This window comes from Esox lucius, chromosome 15 (genome assembly GCF_011004845.1).
Source record: "Esox lucius isolate fEsoLuc1 chromosome 15, fEsoLuc1.pri, whole genome shotgun sequence".
In the NCBI taxonomy this organism is placed as follows: Eukaryota; Metazoa; Chordata; class Actinopteri; order Esociformes; family Esocidae; genus Esox; species Esox lucius.
Genome location: NC_047583.1, coordinates 4,823,077 through 4,841,608, shown reverse-complemented (window position 1 = coordinate 4,841,608; position 18,532 = coordinate 4,823,077). Strand labels below are relative to the sequence as shown.

Genomic DNA, 18,532 nt, shown 5'->3' with positions numbered 1-18,532 from the left:
GGGAGGCCTTACATATCGTCTTGGGGGGACAGGGAGGCCTTACATATCGTCCTGGGGGGACAGGGAGGCCTTACATTTCGTCCTGGGGGGACAGGGAGGCCTTACATATCGTCTTGGGGGGACAGGGAGGCCTTACATATCGTCCTGGGGGGACAGGGAGGCCTTACATATCGTCTTGGGGGGACAGGGAGGCCTTACATATCGTCCTGGGGGGACAGGGAGGCCTTACATATCGTCCTGGGGGGACAGGGAGGCCTTACATATCGTCCTGGGGGGACTTTATGTAGTCGCAAAAGTCTGCATGGCGCTTATTGTGTGTGTTAACCCCAATGGAATTATTATTAAAAACACAAGTGCACAAGTACAATCACGCCTTTTACAGGTAAAACTAACTTGGAGCTCTACCTCTCAGGGTCTAAGAGCCAAATGTACCCACATTGACTTTCAGGCCCTCCCTCAGGGAACAATGGTTATATACATAAACAAAGTATGAATTTCTCTTGTTTTGAAGCAGTTACAAAGAGGGGTGTTTTTAGAAGCCAAATTAGCCTCTGTATGCTCATCACCACTCTTACACGCAAAGGCATGGAGACATGTGAAGCGTCCCACAAACCCATCCAGTTCCTAGTAGAATTTACAGGTTTATCGCCACTACCACCCAGTCCATTGTTTTCATTCGTCAGTACTTCTTATGAAGATATACCACTTTTTTTCAGACCGAGTACAAGTACGAGTATTTAGTTTTGGGTTCTTGCCAAAACCGAGTACCAATAGCAAGTATTCAAATTAAAAGGCTAATATTTTACATAGAGAGCTAATAATACTGATTAATTGAAAGAAATAAAATAGGATGCCTCAAAAGTATAGTTTGAACAGTTCTTTATTAAAAATGGGTTATTTAAAAGGCAGGCACAAAGCTTTTTGCAACAAATCACAATTTAAATGTGTAGGTTCTGAAACTAAATCAAAAAGTGATAGAATTGAAACAAAATTCTATAGATATAGATAATGAAAAAGTAATAAAGACATGTACTGTATTGCGTCAAAGACTGTGGTTTAAATTTGTAACACAGATTTTTCTGTTCCAAATACATAAAAAGTAAGCAAAGCATGAAGCAACACTGTAATAGTGGTGAACACACACACACTATCATCTATTAATTATCCTCTAGATGTTAAATATTATTAACTGAACAGGAGTGCCCATTGCTGCATTAAACGCCATCAACAGAGTGTTACATTTAATGCAAGCAGCCCCAAAAAGCTTGTTTAACCCCAACCCTATATTTAGGGTGAGTTGCAGAAGTAGGAAGGCCGACTAGCAACAAGTTGCAGTAGGGTCCTAAAGCAGTTAGGTTGGGTCAGAATGGACTGATCTGTGGAAACAGTGAGAACAGAATAACAATATTGATTAGATGTCAAATGGATTGAGGCAAACAGTCATACTGCCAGGTCAGCATTAACTAAAAAATATGTAGTTTTTATGCGGAACTTATGCCATTCACAAGTAGACATTTATTTATTTTTTGCTAAGGGGGCTCTGAGCTGGCATGTTAATACTTTGATGTCACGAAATACTTCAAAGAATGATTATGTGAGACAATGCAGGTAACATTATTGTAAAAGGATTGGAACCTCAAGCGACATACAGCACAGAGTGCACACAGCTACATCATTTTTCATACTGAGAATGAAAGTCACAACTCTAACCGTTTAGCTCCACCCCCTCTCCCCTCACTTTTAACTTTTAAGAGGCCCATGAAATCCAGACATAATACCCAAGTGAACAATATAAAAAATGTATTGTAGTAGAAAAGTTAGGAACTCTATGTAATTAATGAAAGATAGGCAAGTCAAATGTATCAGAATGAAAGATCATGCCCTCCTGAGACTAATTGACAGTGACACGTTTCGTGTTTTGGCCCTGTACAGCACATTGGACTTTTAATGAAGCGATGACAAAGAGGATAACGTGCAGACTGTCTGCAGAGTATTCGCATCCACGAAACCATACATGTCTCATAAAGTATAATAAAGAGAAGACCACACCAGCATCATCTCAGAGGGTCAATTTACTTCTGGGGATATTTTAAATAATATCCTTCTGTGGATTTTTACACACTCTAAAAATAAATAGACAGATTATAACAGTGTATTTTTTTAAATATATATATATATATATATATATATATATATATATATAAATTATTCTCCCTCACCAATTTTGCTATTCCTGATCATGGCCTTATTGCGGCAACTCCACAAAGATCAATGCACGCTTCCTCCAAGTAAATCTCACCAAGCCGATCTGATAATTATCACAAAGCTCAATCAACCCGGAAGCTTTAAGCAGGCACACACCGGCAATTGTATGGCATTCCCCAATGATACGACAATAATTGAGTTACGAGCACCTGACCTTAATGCAAGGAGTCGCTATAGAGCGGCTTGACAAGGCAGTTCTGATCGACTATCCACCTGTGCACCCTGGGCAACGCTGTGCCAGTTCGCGCTGCCCTATGCTGGACATTAGGGCATCGTCAGTAGGCTAGGCTAAAACTAGGATACGTACCATGTGACAATGTATTTTCAGTAGAAGGAATGAATGTGTTACCTTCAACGGATTGACCTGTCAAATAATCCATTAAGAACAGGTAGACTTGCTGGGACTGAGTCGGTGACAGTTGACTGACTACGTTATCACACCCCTTGATGCTGTGACAAAAAAACACATTGTTTCATTGATTTAAAGACAACCCATTAAATTAACTGTATGTAGAATATACCCTTAATAGTCATTCAGTTGTGCAAACATTAAAGTCTGAATCTCACATTGCACTGAAGGAGTCACAGCTGATGTTCCTTGGGATGATGGAGAAGGTCCCTGGTTGAATGCCTGGAAGTAATAATTGTAGATAGACCTGGAACCAGAGCTCAAAACCCTGAGTGTCTAGAGTGTTGAATTTCGGGGCCAGTGCAGTTAGTGTCATGTTTAAGAGAATGTCTCGCAGTCCAGGCTGAATACTGGTCATGTTTACCTGTAAAGATAAAACATTCTGTGAGGAGGAGGCTTTATAGATAAGAAAATGTATTGCTAATAAAATAAAACAATGACAGTATTTAGAATGAGAGACTTGTGTGACGACCATCCTTCTCTGTTTTCCTAATAGCTGCAGGCTGCTATTTGCAAGCAGCAAACTGCCCAACCGGATGGTACTTTTATTGTAATTGGCGATTTCAATCACTCAAATCTGAAAACAGTTTTCCCCAAATTCCATCAAAATGTCTTCTGCCCCACCAGAGGAGACAATACACAGGACCAGGTGTACACAAACATTCCAGAGGCCCGCATTCACCTGGGTCAGTCTGACCACCTCTCATTGGCCCTCATTTATCATTCTTGCATAGAAACGGGCGTACATGTTGGCGTAAGATTTTGCTTACACTCCTCTCACCGCCTGATTTATGAAGCTGTGCGTACCTTTAAAATCCAGGTGTACGCAATACCTGCCCTTGATAAATGCCGCGGCTGAAAACGATCGTCATTAGAATAACACGCCCCTATATATTCAAGTCTCCAATTCCCCCACGCCCTCATTTTACGCCATGGACACACGGAAGACGGCAAAAAAGAGAAACTTCTCTGACGTGGAGATTGAGACGATCACCAGGGAGGTAGAAAGAAATAAAAAAAAAATATTTGGCAGTTTAAAAAGCGGAATAAAAGATGATGTGATGTGGAGTACCATTCATTCACATTAATAATTGCATGACAATTTGTAATATTCGTCTTATTATTTCATGATATTTATTATTAATTTCGTTATTATTATTATTATTATTATTTAAAAGAAGAAGAATGTCATTTTTATTATTTTGTCAGTCTGAATTATATTTTGGTCATTAAAAGCCTTTTATTACTGAACCCAGTCCGTGCGCAACTGCCGGGCCTAACCCTGAAACGTCATGTAAAGCGCACAGGCTCGCATCTGAAGGAATACATATGAATCAAATGCTTTGGTAAAGTTACACAAATTAAACATTGAAGTCCATGTTGCACATAAATAAACACTGAAGTTTGTAATTATTATGTTAGTTTTTTTTTACAGTGGGTGATAATAAATCATATCTATTAGTTTGTCAGTGCGTTAGGATTTTTTTTTTCTGCGCATTCCCGCACTAACTCAAAACGTGCGTACGCCACCTCCTGAGCTGGCGTAGGATTTGAGAGTGCCGTACGCCAACGTCCATATTGATACATTTCAAAGTCACCGTGGTTTTGGGTGTACGCCAGGTGTACGCTGGAAATTTGGTGTACGCACTTTTGATAAATGAGGGCCATTGTTCCTACTCCCTAAGTATTTATCCCTCATTAAACAGGTGAAACCATCAGTGAGGACAGTCAAAGTGTGGCCAGAGGGAGCAGAGTCACTACTACAACACCAGTTTCAACACACAGACTGGAGTTTGTTTGGCACTCAAGCCACCCTTGACTCCCATCCGGACACTGAAACATGCTTCCTCCGTTCTGGATTACATCGACATCTGCACCAATCATGTCACCATCCATAAACTAATGGAGGATGTGTGCTGAGCCCCCTCCACCCTGATCCTGAACACTGGTGCTCCACAAGGCTGTGTGCTGATCCCCCTCCTGTACTCCCTCTTCACCCATGACTGCGTTCCTGTACACATCTCCAAAAACATTGTCAAGTTCGCAGACAGTGGTAGGCCTGATCACTGACAATGACGAGTCAGCCTACAGGGTGGAGGTCAAGTGCCTGGCGGCATGGTGCACTGACAACAACCTGGCCCTCATTGCAAATAAAAACCAAGGAGCTCATTGTGGATTACAGGAAATCTAAAGGCTGCTGTCATGCCCCAGTTCTCATCGATGGCACTGAGGTGGAGCATGTTCAGCTTCAAATTCCTGGGTGTCGACATCTCCGAGGAACTTTCCAGGTCCCTCAACACTTCAGCCCTGGTCAAAAGGCTTTGTACTACTGGACTCTGTCAATGCCTTACATAGTCTGAAAAAGGAAGTTTTCAGTTGTTTACAGGTACATGTCATTGCTGCTATTCATTTCATTTGCACATGCTACCCTACTCCTTCAATTTGCCTTGACTGCAAATTCTGAATGACATTGAGAATTGCAACGTGTACCCGCACAACTATTTATCCCACTTCTACATACATTATACTTAATAATTAAATACGTATAAATATTAAGTGTTAATACATTTTCTGCCCTCCTCTATTTACTTCCACAGCCCTGAAGAATAAGTTTGTGGTTGGAGCTGGGAAGTTAATTGACAAAACCTGGACCATGGAATGGAGGTCCTGGTTCCACATTCTTCTGGGAGACCTCTCCCCACAAACACACTTTTGTTTTGAAGTTATAATTGTGTAAACTAATATACAATTATTTTACTGTGTTAATCATTTACCATCACAGCCCAAGTGCTGGGTTGTGACACAGTAAATTGCCTTTGATGTTTTTAGACTTCTGGAGACTAAGTCATAAAAGGTATAGCAAAATCTATAGACACAGTATTGATGGGAATTGTGGGGAAAAAAACTATTAACTCAATAAACACCAAAAATACAAACCATTGCAGCAACATCCACAAATGATTGGAAAAAAAGACCGATCTCCCCCAGGTCGGATGACTGTAGAACCCATAGGAACACCTCTTCTACAAGAGTTTCATTCGCAAGGTTTATAGGGTCCAGTATAAATTCGGCAATCTGGTTTGGTGAAAAGTAGTCTAGAACTGCAAACTGGGGAGAAGACAGAGTAAAAAAATGCATTGTTGCTCAAAATAGCATTGTTCTGCACAAAAACATTATAAAATAAGTTCATTTTGACTAGGCAACATCAACAAACAATTGATTTACCAGTGAAATGTTGAAGGTTTTGAGATCCGAGTAGGTTACGTATTCAGAGTACAGACCCAGGTTGATTTCAAGCCAGTCAGCGCTGTTGTGGATATCCTGGCTGCAAGCTAAAAGACACATGGCCGTTTCAATTATTGACAAATGGAGTACATTAATGTTATGTTTAATAGACAAGGAAGCAACATGCCAACTGCTCACTCATTTTCAAGGAAGCACAAATAATCCCGCAGAAGCGATGAACAACCTAGCCCAAAGCCAACAAGCACCACAACCTGCATGGAGAGGCTCACCTGGTCCATTGATAAATTGTAAAGATCTCCTCAGGTATGTCAGCAGGACCATTGCAATGTCTTCTCTTCTATCGTTGGTCATTTTGGAGAAGGCGCGGGACATTCCTTTCACACTGTAAATTGGTGAAGATACCATTACGACATCAATTCCCCTCACGTTTTTTTATAGATTCAAGTAATCACATCCACTGTTCTTCAAGGAACTTGGACCCTACTCACATCACTTGGTAGTTGGTGCAGTTGACGTACGACGTAGCATTAGTGAGCATGACTTCAGTAAAACTGGGGAGGATAGGAATCAGCTTTACTTCGAACCATGCAATCCAGTCCACTTGCTCAAACTGGGGGAAATGAGGGCTGATGATGTAAAAGGTCTGATTCATCATCTCATCTCTCACGACTGGGAGGATGTCCACAACCTGTTGAAACGCAGGAACAGTTGTCATACGCACTTTACAAATCATCCCGCCATTCCGTCAAACACTGAAGGTACTAAATTAAAGCAGAAGATTGCTGGGTTTCGAGTTGCTCATTAGGTGTCTTTTCCCTATCCAAGGGAACGAGACAAAGGCATGGCTATCTATCGAGTTGAAAGCATGCCTTTGGTTTCCTCAAAAGTGCATTACCATTTCACTGGCGGTCAGTTGCGTTAGGAACGTGTCAATGTTCTGGAAAGCGTCTCCTTCCTGGAGCCTCTCAAACACAAGGGTGATGTCATTGGTGTCATTCAACACCCCAGAGGTCAATATCCATTGTGCCACTTGGGTTGGGGTCAGCAGTGACAGAGAGTCTTTCTACAAAGAGAAAGAAAAGTTTAGCATGTCTGTGACTTTAACGGCAATATTACTGGGAGGCAGATCATCCTGAAAACCACTCAGGCAACTTACACTGGAGAAGTCAGGATTGAGGACTATTAACTCTGACAGGTCTGCGAAAACGCCAAAGACGCCAAAGTTTTTCTGGAGCCAGTCCGTGCTTCCACTGGTGCTTAAGACACAGCCGGGATCTGAAAGAACAAAAGTATTAAAATAAAGCATTTCAAATCCCTCTAAGCAGATGACGCCAGCGGAAGGGCCCTGAGATGTTTGGGTGTTTTTGTGCGTTCAAGAAACCTAGATTACCTGATGAGTCATTTCTCGAAAGGAATGGATAGATGAAACGAGTGAAGATCACTTGTTGCTGCACTGTGTTGATGGAGGCTGATTGGCTGCTTATAGCAGCAACGCTGAAGCAGAGAACAGAGCTTACGTTAACCTCACTTCTTATTAAATTGTAAGCGTACCATCCGTAGTATTAACGACGACATTGGGTATCGTGGCTTTACATACACAATTTGATAGGTCTGACAACTGAAGTTCTTGGAGCTGAGACAGGAGAGGAAATTGCTGGATGGAGATGCCAAGAACGGTCGGAACATCGTCTGGAACAACTCAGCAATTAAACCAGCGTTGTTCAGTTGCGCATTGGTGAAGTTGTTGATTATGACCTCACCGATGGCATCAAGGACTTGTGGCATAGCTGGACTACTGATACTGGCGTTCTGGAAAAGTACAAAGAGATTTCAATTTACAAAGTATACATGTATTGGCGAGGGTCGCCTTCCTGGGAAGGTGTTCCGGTCCCGTCCCACCGGGAGGAGACCCCGGGGAAGACCTAGGACACGCTGGAGGGACTATGTCTCCCGGCTGGCCTGGGAACGCCTCGGTGTCCCCCCGGAAGAGCTAGAGGAAGTGTCTGGGGAGAGGGAAGTCTGGGCATCCCTGCTTAGACTGCTGCCCCCGCGACCCGGCCCCGGATAAGCGGAAGAAGATGGTATGGTATGGTACATGTATTGGCAACATCTGTTCTCATTCAAGGATTCAACATACCATGCTAGAGTATTCCAATAGAGCCTGTCCCAGAACTGCAGCATTGTTTTGGAAGAACAGCTTCCAGATTGCTGTGGAGTAGGTCTCATTGCTTGCCAGTTGGCATTTCAGCAGCGTCGCCAAGTTGTCGGCTGACAGATGGGTCGTCTTAAAGAAAAGAATGCAGGGATATGAACAAAATCAGGCAACAGTAACATTAGCACTAGTCAAATCAGCAACAAATATGGGAATGAAATAAACGTGTCTGTTGGCAACGACAACCTTGCCTTAAAGTAACTTAAAGAAAGCTTACTGCGGAACAGGCATATTGAGGGATGGTGAATTTGCAAAGGGATTCCGAGGAATTGCCAGAAGACAGGTCTTGTGAACTGTAGGGAATGGCAATGAACGTAATCATTATTGGTTTACTTATGACACTGTGTGTGTCTCAGTGTTATACATTCTGCATTGTATAAGAAAGCACTGAACACACCTGCTGATTCCAGCACAAAGTTGTACCTCTGCAAAAGAGAAGAGAAAAACAGAGTTCATTAGACCCTACACCTGAATTGCTTAACTTTGGGGCCGATGCTGATCCAACGGTCTAAGCTGATGCTTCCGGTACACATACAACGCTGCAATATAGATTCTAATACGGCCTCCTGCTATTGAATACACTCTATCCGCTACCTCTATCAATAAAGCATAAAATGCCAGAGAAACACATTTGAAGACCAGTATGATGAAACACAATTTAATGTTTTCAAATAGCATTTACTTACCATTGACCAGTGTTTCTTGGCACTAGATGGAAAAAGAGAACATTGTTACCATTATAGCGATCATTGAGAAAACAAAAGACATGCTTGGGATTTCCTCGGTAATGCCACAACGAACCAACCGGATGTATGAACGTTCCATGTATCGTGTGAACATTTGTCTAAGAAATAGTGCCCTTTTGAGAACTTACCACAATATGAACTGCCGGCCTTGGGCAACCTTTGAGGGAGATAAGTGAAATAAGGCCACTCGATTAGCACAATACTTTCATGTATATCTGAAAATACTGAAACCCAATGCCTGTTTGGAGATTTCTAGGAATGCTTGGTTTTCGATGTTACAATGAAAATGGTTGGATGAAAACGAAGAGCTTTACACATACGTTGGAATGTCGCCGTCAGTGCATTCAAGCTTGACTGCACACCCTGTGAGAGGTTCGATGGAAGAGATGCCAAACTTTGGTCAAGACCAATGTATCTGAGCGAAAGGGAATGGGAGAGGTTAGTCCTGTATTTTGTCCATCTGTACTTTAACAAGTGCTGCCTTGTTTGTTTGGTGGGTGCACATAACTCTTACATGGCACTGTAGGATTCACAGGAGATGTTTTGGGGGATAACAACCAAACTGGCAGGAAGGATGCTGGCCAGCAGAACATCCAGATTCACTTGGAACCACAGCTGGAAATCTGTTGGCTCGAAGTCGTAGAATTTGGGAGCAAGTGCCGTCAAGGTCAGATTTAGCATTGTGTCTCTTACGGCTGTGTTTGTGATGATGGTGATGTTTTCCTGGAAAATGAATGGTTAACGATTTACAGGGACATCATTTCATTGCGATTAAAATTAAAGATGAATCTGTCGACACCCGGGTCTCACTGGACAAGGTCCATTCCAGCTGGACAGTGATAAACTCACCTGCGTGGTGACTTCAACAAAAGTCACATAGAACTCCTCGAGCTGTTCTTCGGAATCCAGCAAGGTGACGAAAACTTCCCTCACAAGTGTCTCATTCTCCAGAGCGCCACTGCTTGGGTCTAGTATCAATTCAGCTTTCTGGTTTGGTGAGAGGATATCTAGAACTGCCACCTGGGGAGAGGAAGACAACACCATACAAATGCATTACCCCTCTAAACAGCCACAGTTCCACACCTAAACCCTCTGAAACGAGTACATTCTGACTATGCAAAGAACACCAGCAAACAATTGTTTTACCCCCGAGATGTTGAAGGTTTTGAGATCCGAGTAGGTTACGTATTCAGAGTACAGACCCAGGTTGATTTCAAGCCAGTCAGCGCTGTTGTGGATATCCTGGCTGCAAGCTAAAAGACGCATGGCCGTTACAATTATTGACAAATGGAGTACATTAATGTTATGTTTAATAGACAAGGAAGCAACATGCCAACTGCTCACTCATTTTCAAGGAAGCACAAGTAATCCCGCAGAAGCGATGAACAACCCAGCCCAAAGCCAACAAGCACCACAACCTGCATGGAGAGGCTCACCTGGTCCATTGATAAATTGTAAAGATCTCCTCAGGTATGTCAGCAGGACCATTGCAATGTCTTCTCTTCTATCGTTGGTCATTTTGGAGAAGGCGCGGGACATTCCTTTCACACTGTAAATTGGTGAAGATACCATTACGACATCAATTCCCCTCACGTTTTTTTATAGATTCAAGTAATCACATCCACTGTTCTTCAAGGAACTTGGACCCTACTCACATCACTTGGTAGTTGGTGCAGTTGACGTACGACGTAGCATTAGTGAGCATGACTTCAGTAAAACTGGGGAGGATAGGAATCAGCTTTACTTCGAACCATGCAATCCAGTCCACTTGCTCAAACTGGGGGAAATGAGGGCTGATGATGTAAAAGGTCTGATTCATCATCTCATCTCTCACGACTGGGAGGATGTCCACAACCTGTTGAAACGCAGGAACAGTTGTCATACGCACTTTACAAATCATCCCGCCATTCCGTCAAACACTGAAGGTACTAAATTAAAGCAGAAGATTGCTGGGTTTCGAGTTGCTCATTAGGTGTCTTTTCCCTATCCAAGGGAACGAGACAAAGGCATGGCTATCTATCGAGTTGAAAGCATGCCTTTGGTTTCCTCAAAAGTGCATTACCATTTCACTGGCGGTCAGTTGCGTTAGGAACGTGTCAATGTTCTGGAAAGCGTCTCCTTCCTGGAGCCTCTCAAACACAAGGGTGATGTCATTGGTGTCATTCAACACCCCAGAGGTCAATATCCATTGTGCCACTTGGGTTGGGGTCAGCAGTGACAGAGAGTCTTTCTACAAAGAGAAAGAAAAGTTTAGCATGTCTGTGACTTTAACGGCAATATTACTGGGAGGCAGATCATCCTGAAAACCACTCAGGCAACTTACACTGGAGAAGTCAGGATTGAGGACTATTAACTCTGACAGGTCTGCGAAAACGCCAAAGACGCCAAAGTTTTTCTGGAGCCAGTCCGTGCTTCCACTGGTGCTTAAGACACAGCCGGGATCTGAAAGAACAAAAGTATTAAAATAAAGCATTTCAAATCCCTCTAAGCAGATGACGCCAGCGGAAGGGCCCTGAGATGTTTGGGTGTTTTTGTGCGTTCAAGAAACCTAGATTACCTGATGAGTCATTTCTCGAAAGGAATGGATAGATGAAACGAGTGAAGATCACTTGTTGCTGCACTGTGTTGATGGAGGCTGATTGGCTGCTTATAGCAGCAACGCTGAAGCAGAGAACAGAGCTTACGTTAACCTCACTTCTTATTAAATTGTAAGCGTACCATCCGTAGTATTAACGACGACATTGGGTATCGTGGCTTTACATACACAATTTGATAGGTCTGACAACTGAAGTTCTTGGAGCTGAGACAGGAGAGGAAATTGCTGGATGGAGATGCCAAGAACGGTCGGAGCATCGTCTGGAACAACTCAGCAATTAAACCAGCGTTGTTCAGTTGCGCATTGGTGAAGTTGTTGATTATGACCTCACCGATGGCATCAAGGACTTGTGGCATAGCTGGACTGCTGATACTGGCGTTCTGGAAAAGTACAAAGAGATTTCAATTTACAAAGTTTACATGTATTGGCGAGGGACGCCTTCCTGGGAAGGTGTTCCGGTCCCGTCCCACCGGGAGGAGACCCCGGGGAAGACCTAGGACACGCTGGAGGGACTATGTCTCCCGGCTGGCCTGGGAACGCCTCGGTGTCCCCCCGGAAGAGCTAGAGGAAGTGTCTGGGGAGAGGGAAGTCTGGGCATCCCTGCTTAGACTGCTGCCCCCGCGACCCGGCCCCGGATAAGCGGAAGAAGATGGTATGGTATGGTATGGTATGGTACATGTATTGGCAACATCTGTTCTCATTCAAGGATTCAACATACCATGCTAGAGTATTCCAATAGAGCCTGTCCCAGAACTGCAGCATTGTTTTGGAAGAACAGCTTCCAGATTGCTGTGGAGTAGGTCTCATTGCTTGCCAGTTGGCATTTCAGCAGCGTCGCCAAGTTGTCGGCTGAGAGATGGGTCGTCTTAAAGAAAAGAATGCAGGGATATGAACAAAATCAGGCAACAGTAACATTAGCACTAGTCAAATCAGCAACAAATATGGGAATGAAATAAACGTGTCTGTTGGCAACGACAACCTTGCCTTAAAGTAACTTAAAGAAAGCTTACTGCGGAACAGGCATATTGAGGGATGGTGAATTTGCAAAGGGATTCCGAGGAATTGCCAGAAGACAGGTCTTGTGAACTGTAGGGAATGGCAATGAACGTAATCATTATTGGTTTACTTATGACACTGTGTGTGTCTCAGTGTTATACATTCTGCATTGTATAAGAAAGCACTGAACACACCTGCTGATTCCAGCACAAAGTTGTACCTCTGCAAAAGAGAAGAGAAAAACAGAGTTCATTAGACCCTACACCTGAATTGCTTAACTTTGGGGCCGATGCTGATCCAACGGTCTAAGCTGATGCTTCCGGTACACATACAACGCTGCAATATAGATTCTAATACGGCCTCCTGCTATTGAATACACTCTATCCGCTACCTCTATCAATAAAGCATAAAATGCCAGAGAAACACATTTGAAGACCAGTATGATGAAACACAATTTAATGTTTTCAAATAGCATTTACTTACCATTGACCAGTGTTTCTTGGCACTAGATGGAAAAAGAGAACATTGTTACCATTATAGCGATCATTGAGAAAACAAAAGACATGCTTGGGATTTCCTCGGTAATGCCACAACGAACCAACCGGATGTATGAACGTTCCATGTATCGTGTGAACATTTGTCTAAGAAATAGTGCCCTTTTGAGAACTTACCACAATATGAACTGCCGGCCTTGGGCAACCTTTGAGGGAGATAAGTGAAATAAGGCCACTCGATTAGCACAATACTTTCATGTATATCTGAAAATACTGAAACCCAATGCCTGTTTGGAGATTTCTAGGAATGCTTGGTTTTCGATGTTACAATGAAAATGGTTGGATGAAAACGAAGAGCTTTACACATACGTTGGAATGTCGCCGTCAGTGCATTCAAGCTTGACTGCACACCCTGTGAGAGGTTCGATGGAAGAGATGCCAAACTTTGGTCAAGACCAATGTATCTGAGCGAAAGGGAATGGGAGAGGTTAGTCCTGTATTTTGTCCATCTGTACTTTAACAAGTGCTGCCTTGTTTGTTTGGTGGGTGCACATAACTCTTACATGGCACTGTAGGATTCACAGGAGATGTTTTGGGGGATAACAACCAAACTGGCAGGAAGGATGCTGGCCAGCAGAACATCCAGATTCACTTGGAACCACAGCTGGAAATCTGTTGGCTCGAAGTCGTAGAATTTGGGAGCAAGTGCCGTCAAGGTCAGATTTAGCATTGTGTCTCTTACGGCTGTGTTTGTGATGATGGTGATGTTTTCCTGGAAAATGAATGGTTAACGATTTACAGGGACATCATTTCATTGCGATTAAAATTAAAGATGAATCTGTCGACACCCGGGTCTCACTGGACAAGGTCCATTCCAGCTGGACAGTGATAAACTCACCTGCGTGGTGACTTCAACAAAAGTCACATAGAACTCCTCGAGCTGTTCTTCGGAATCCAGCAAGGTGACGAAAACTTCCCTCACAAGTGTCTCATTCTCCAGAGCGCCACTGCTTGGGTCTAGTATCAATTCAGCTTTCTGGTTTGGTGAGAGGATATCTAGAACTGCCACCTGGGGAGAGGAAGACAACACCATACAAATGCATTACCCCTCTAAACAGCCACAGTTCCACACCTAAACCCTCTGAAACGAGTACATTCTGACTATGCAAAGAACACCAGCAAACAATTGTTTTACCCCCGAGATGTTGAAGGTTTTGAGATCCGAGTAGGTTACGTATTCAGAGTACAGACCCAGGTTGATTTCAAGCCAGTCAGCGCTGTTGTGGATATCCTGGCTGCAAGCTAAAAGACGCATGGCCGTTACAATTATTGACAAATGGAGTACATTAATGTTATGTTTAATAGACAAGGAAGCAACATGCCAACTGCTCACTCATTTTCAAGGAAGCACAAGTAATCCCGCAGAAGCGATGAACAACCCAGCCCAAAGCCAACAAGCACCACAACCTGCATGGAGAGGCTCACCTGGTCCATTGATAAATTGTAAAGATCTCCTCAGGTATGTCAGCAGGACCATTGCAATGTCTTCTCTTCTATCGTTGGTCATTTTGGAGAAGGCGCGGGACATTCCTTTCACACTGTAAATTGGTGAAGATACCATTACGACATCCCAATTCAGCTTCTGGTTTGGTGAGGATATCTAGAACTGCCACCTGGGGAGAGGAAGACAACACCATACAAATGCATTACCCCTCTAAACAGCCACAGTTCCACACCTAAACCCTCTGAAACGAGTACATTCTGACTATGCAAAGAACACCAGCAAACAATTGTTTTACCCCCGAGATGTTGAAGGTTTTGAGATCCGAGTAGGTTACGTATTCAGAGTACAGACCCAGGTTGATTTCAAGCCAGTCAGCGCTGTTGTGGATATCCTGGCTGCAAGCTAAAAGACGCATGGCCGTTACAATTATTGACAAATGGAGTACATTAATGTTATGTTTAATAGACAAGGAAGCAACATGCCAACTGCTCACTCATTTTCAAGGAAGCACAAGTAATCCCGCAGAAGCGATGAACAACCCAGCCCAAAGCCAACAAGCACCACAACCTGCATGGAGAGGCTCACCTGGTCCATTGATAAATTGTAAAGATCTCCTCAGGTATGTCAGCAGGACCATTGCAATGTCTTCTCTTCTATCGTTGGTCATTTTGGAGAAGGCGCGGGACATTCCTTTCACACTGTAAATTGGTGAAGATACCATTACGACATCAATTCCCCTCACGTTTTTTTATAGATTCAAGTAATCACATCCACTGTTCTTCAAGGAACTTGGACCCTACTCACATCACTTGGTAGTTGGTGCAGTTGACGTACGACGTAGCATTAGTGAGCATGACTTCAGTAAAACTGGGGAGGATAGGAATCAGCTTTACTTCGAACCATGCAATCCAGTCCACTTGCTCAAACTGGGGGAAATGAGGGCTGATGATGTAAAAGGTCTGATTCATCATCTCATCTCTCACGACTGGGAGGATGTCCACAACCTGTTGAAACGCAGGAACAGTTGTCATACGCACTTTACAAATCATCCCGCCATTCCGTCAAACACTGAAGGTACTAAATTAAAGCAGAAGATTGCTGGGTTTCGAGTTGCTCATTAGGTGTCTTTTCCCTATCCAAGGGAACGAGACAAAGGCATGGCTATCTATCGAGTTGAAAGCATGCCTTTGGTTTCCTCAAAAGTGCATTACCATTTCACTGGCGGTCAGTTGCGTTAGGAACGTGTCAATGTTCTGGAAAGCGTCTCCTTCCTGGAGCCTCTCAAACACAAGGGTGATGTCATTGGTGTCATTCAACACCCCAGAGGTCAATATCCATTGTGCCACTTGGGTTGGGGTCAGCAGTGACAGAGAGTCTTTCTACAAAGAGAAAGAAAAGTTTAGCATGTCTGTGACTTTAACGGCAATATTACTGGGAGGCAGATCATCCTGAAAACCACTCAGGCAACTTACACTGGAGAAGTCAGGATTGAGGACTATTAACTCTGACAGGTCTGCGAAAACGCCAAAGACGCCAAAGTTTTTCTGGAGCCAGTCCGTGCTTCCACTGGTGCTTAAGACACAGCCGGGATCTGAAAGAACAAAAGTATTAAAATAAAGCATTTCAAATCCCTCTAAGCAGATGACGCCAGCGGAAGGGCCCTGAGATGTTTGGGTGTTTTTGTGCGTTCAAGAAACCTAGATTACCTGATGAGTCATTTCTCGAAAGGAATGGATAGATGAAACGAGTGAAGATCACTTGTTGCTGCACTGTGTTGATGGAGGCTGATTGGCTGCTTATAGCAGCAACGCTGAAGCAGAGAACAGAGCTTACGTTAACCTCACTTCTTATTAAATTGTAAGCGTACCATCCGTAGTATTAACGACGACATTGGGTATCGTGGCTTTACATACACAATTTGATAGGTCTGACAACTGAAGTTCTTGGAGCTGAGACAGGAGAGGAAATTGCTGGATGGAGATGCCAAGAACGGTCGGAGCATCGTCTGGAACAACTCAGCAATTAAACCAGCGTTGTTCAGTTGCGCATTGGTGAAGTTGTTGATTATGACCTCACCGATGGCATCAAGGACTTGTGGCATAGCTGGACTGCTGATACTGGCGTTCTGGAAAAGTACAAAGAGATTTCAATTTACAAAGTTTACATGTATTGGCGAGGGACGCCTTCCTGGGAAGGTGTTCCGGTCCCGTCCCACCGGGAGGAGACCCCGGGGAAGACCTAGGACACGCTGGAGGGACTATGTCTCCCGGCTGGCCTGGGAACGCCTCGGTGTCCCCCCGGAAGAGCTAGAGGAAGTGTCTGGGGAGAGGGAAGTCTGGGCATCCCTGCTTAGACTGCTGCCCCCGCGACCCGGCCCCGGATAAGCGGAAGAAGATGGTATGGTATGGTATGGTATGGTACATGTATTGGCAACATCTGTTCTCATTCAAGGATTCAACATACCATGCTAGAGTATTCCAATAGAGCCTGTCCCAGAACTGCAGCATTGTTTTGGAAGAACAGCTTCCAGATTGCTGTGGAGTAGGTCTCATTGCTTGCCAGTTGGCATTTCAGCAGCGTCGCCAAGTTGTCGGCTGACAGATGGGTCGTCTTAAAGAAAAGAATGCAGGGATGTGAACAAAATCAGGCAACAGTAACATTAGCACTAGTCAAATCAGCAACAAATATGGGAATGAAATAAACGTGTCTGTTGGCAACGACAACCTTGCCTTAAAGTAACTTAAAGAAAGCTTACTGCGGAACAGGCATATTGAGGGATGGTGAATTTGCAAAGGGATTCCGAGGAATTGCCAGAAGACAGGTCTTGTGAACTGTAGGGAATGGCAATGAACGTAATCATTATTGGTTTACTTATGACACTGTGTGTGTCTCAGTGTTATACATTCTGCATTGTATAAGAAAGCACTGAACACACCTGCTGATTCCAGCACAAAGTTGTACCTCTGCAAAAGAGAAGAGAAAAACAGAGTTCATTAGACCCTACACCTGAATTGCTTAACTTTGGGGCCGATGCTGATCCAACGGTCTAAGTTGATGCTTCCGGTACACATACAACGCTGCAATATAGATTCTAATACGGCCTCCTGCTATTGAATACACTCTATCCGCTACCTCTATCAATAAAGCATAAAATGCCAGAGAAACACATTTGAAGACCAGTATGATGAAACACAATTTAATGTTTTCAAATAGCATTTACTTACCATTGACCAGTGTTTCTTGGCACTAGATGGAAAAAGAGAACATTGTTACCATTATAGCGATCATTGAGAAAACAAAAGACATGCTTGGGATTTCCTCGGTAATGCCACAACGAACCAACCGGATGTATGAACGTTCCATGTATCGTGTGAACATTTGTCTAAGAAATAGTGCCCTTTTGAGAACTTACCACAATATGAACTGCCGGCCTTGGGCAACCTTTGAGGGAGATAAGTGAAATAAGGCCACTCGATTAGCACAATACTTTCATGTATATCTGAAAATACTGAAACCCAATGCCTGTTTGGAGATTTCTAGGAATGCTTGGTTTTCGATGTTACAATGAAAATGGTTGGATGAAAACGAAGAGCTTTACACATACGTTGGAATGTCGCCGTCAGTGCATTCAAGCTTGACTGCACACCCTGTGAGAGGTTCGATGGAAGAGATGCCAAACTTTGGTCAAGACCAATGTATCTGAGCGAAAGGGAATGGGAGAGGTTAGTCCTGTATTTTGTCCATCTGTACTTTAACAAGTGCTGCCTTGTTTGTTTGGTGGGTGCACATAACTCTTACATGGCACTGTAGGATTCACAGGAGATGTTTTGGGGGATAACAACCAAACTGGCAGGAAGGATGCTGGCCAGCAGAACATCCAGATTCACTTGGAACCACAGCTGGAAGTCTGTTGGCTCGAAGTCGTAGAATTTGGGAGCAAGAGCCGTCAAGGTCAGATTTAGCATTGTGTCTCTTACGGCTGTGTTTGTGATGATGGTGATGTTTTCCTGGAAAATGAATGGTTAACGATTTACAGGGACATCATTTCATTGCGATTAAATTAC

General features: G+C 43.5%; 1 protein-coding gene across 1 annotated transcript; it reads right to left on the bottom strand.

Moving 5' to 3' along the window:
• Nucleotides 1-862: 862 nt before the first annotated feature.
• On the bottom strand, nt 863-14,556 carry LOC105015949. Its single transcript, XM_034297231.1, has 36 exons — nt 14,450-14,556; nt 14,160-14,266; nt 13,863-14,033; nt 13,528-13,736; nt 13,334-13,428; nt 13,142-13,170; nt 12,954-12,975; nt 12,665-12,692; nt 12,485-12,560; nt 12,193-12,339; nt 11,643-11,854; nt 11,436-11,539; nt 11,202-11,320; nt 10,941-11,108; nt 10,534-10,733; nt 10,315-10,427; nt 10,025-10,131; nt 9,728-9,898; nt 9,393-9,601; nt 9,199-9,293; nt 9,007-9,035; nt 8,819-8,840; nt 8,530-8,557; nt 8,350-8,425; nt 8,058-8,204; nt 7,518-7,729; nt 7,311-7,414; nt 7,077-7,195; nt 6,816-6,983; nt 6,409-6,608; nt 6,190-6,302; nt 5,900-6,006; nt 5,612-5,782; nt 2,833-3,038; nt 2,615-2,715; nt 863-1,376 (listed from the first exon to the last, which is right to left on the bottom strand). Exons 1-36 carry the CDS (start codon nt 14,550-14,552, stop codon nt 1,288-1,290), a joined length of 4,377 nt encoding a protein of 1,458 aa, XP_034153122.1. The 5' UTR covers nt 14,553-14,556; the 3' UTR covers nt 863-1,287.
• Nucleotides 14,557-18,532: the final 3,976 nt, after the last annotated feature.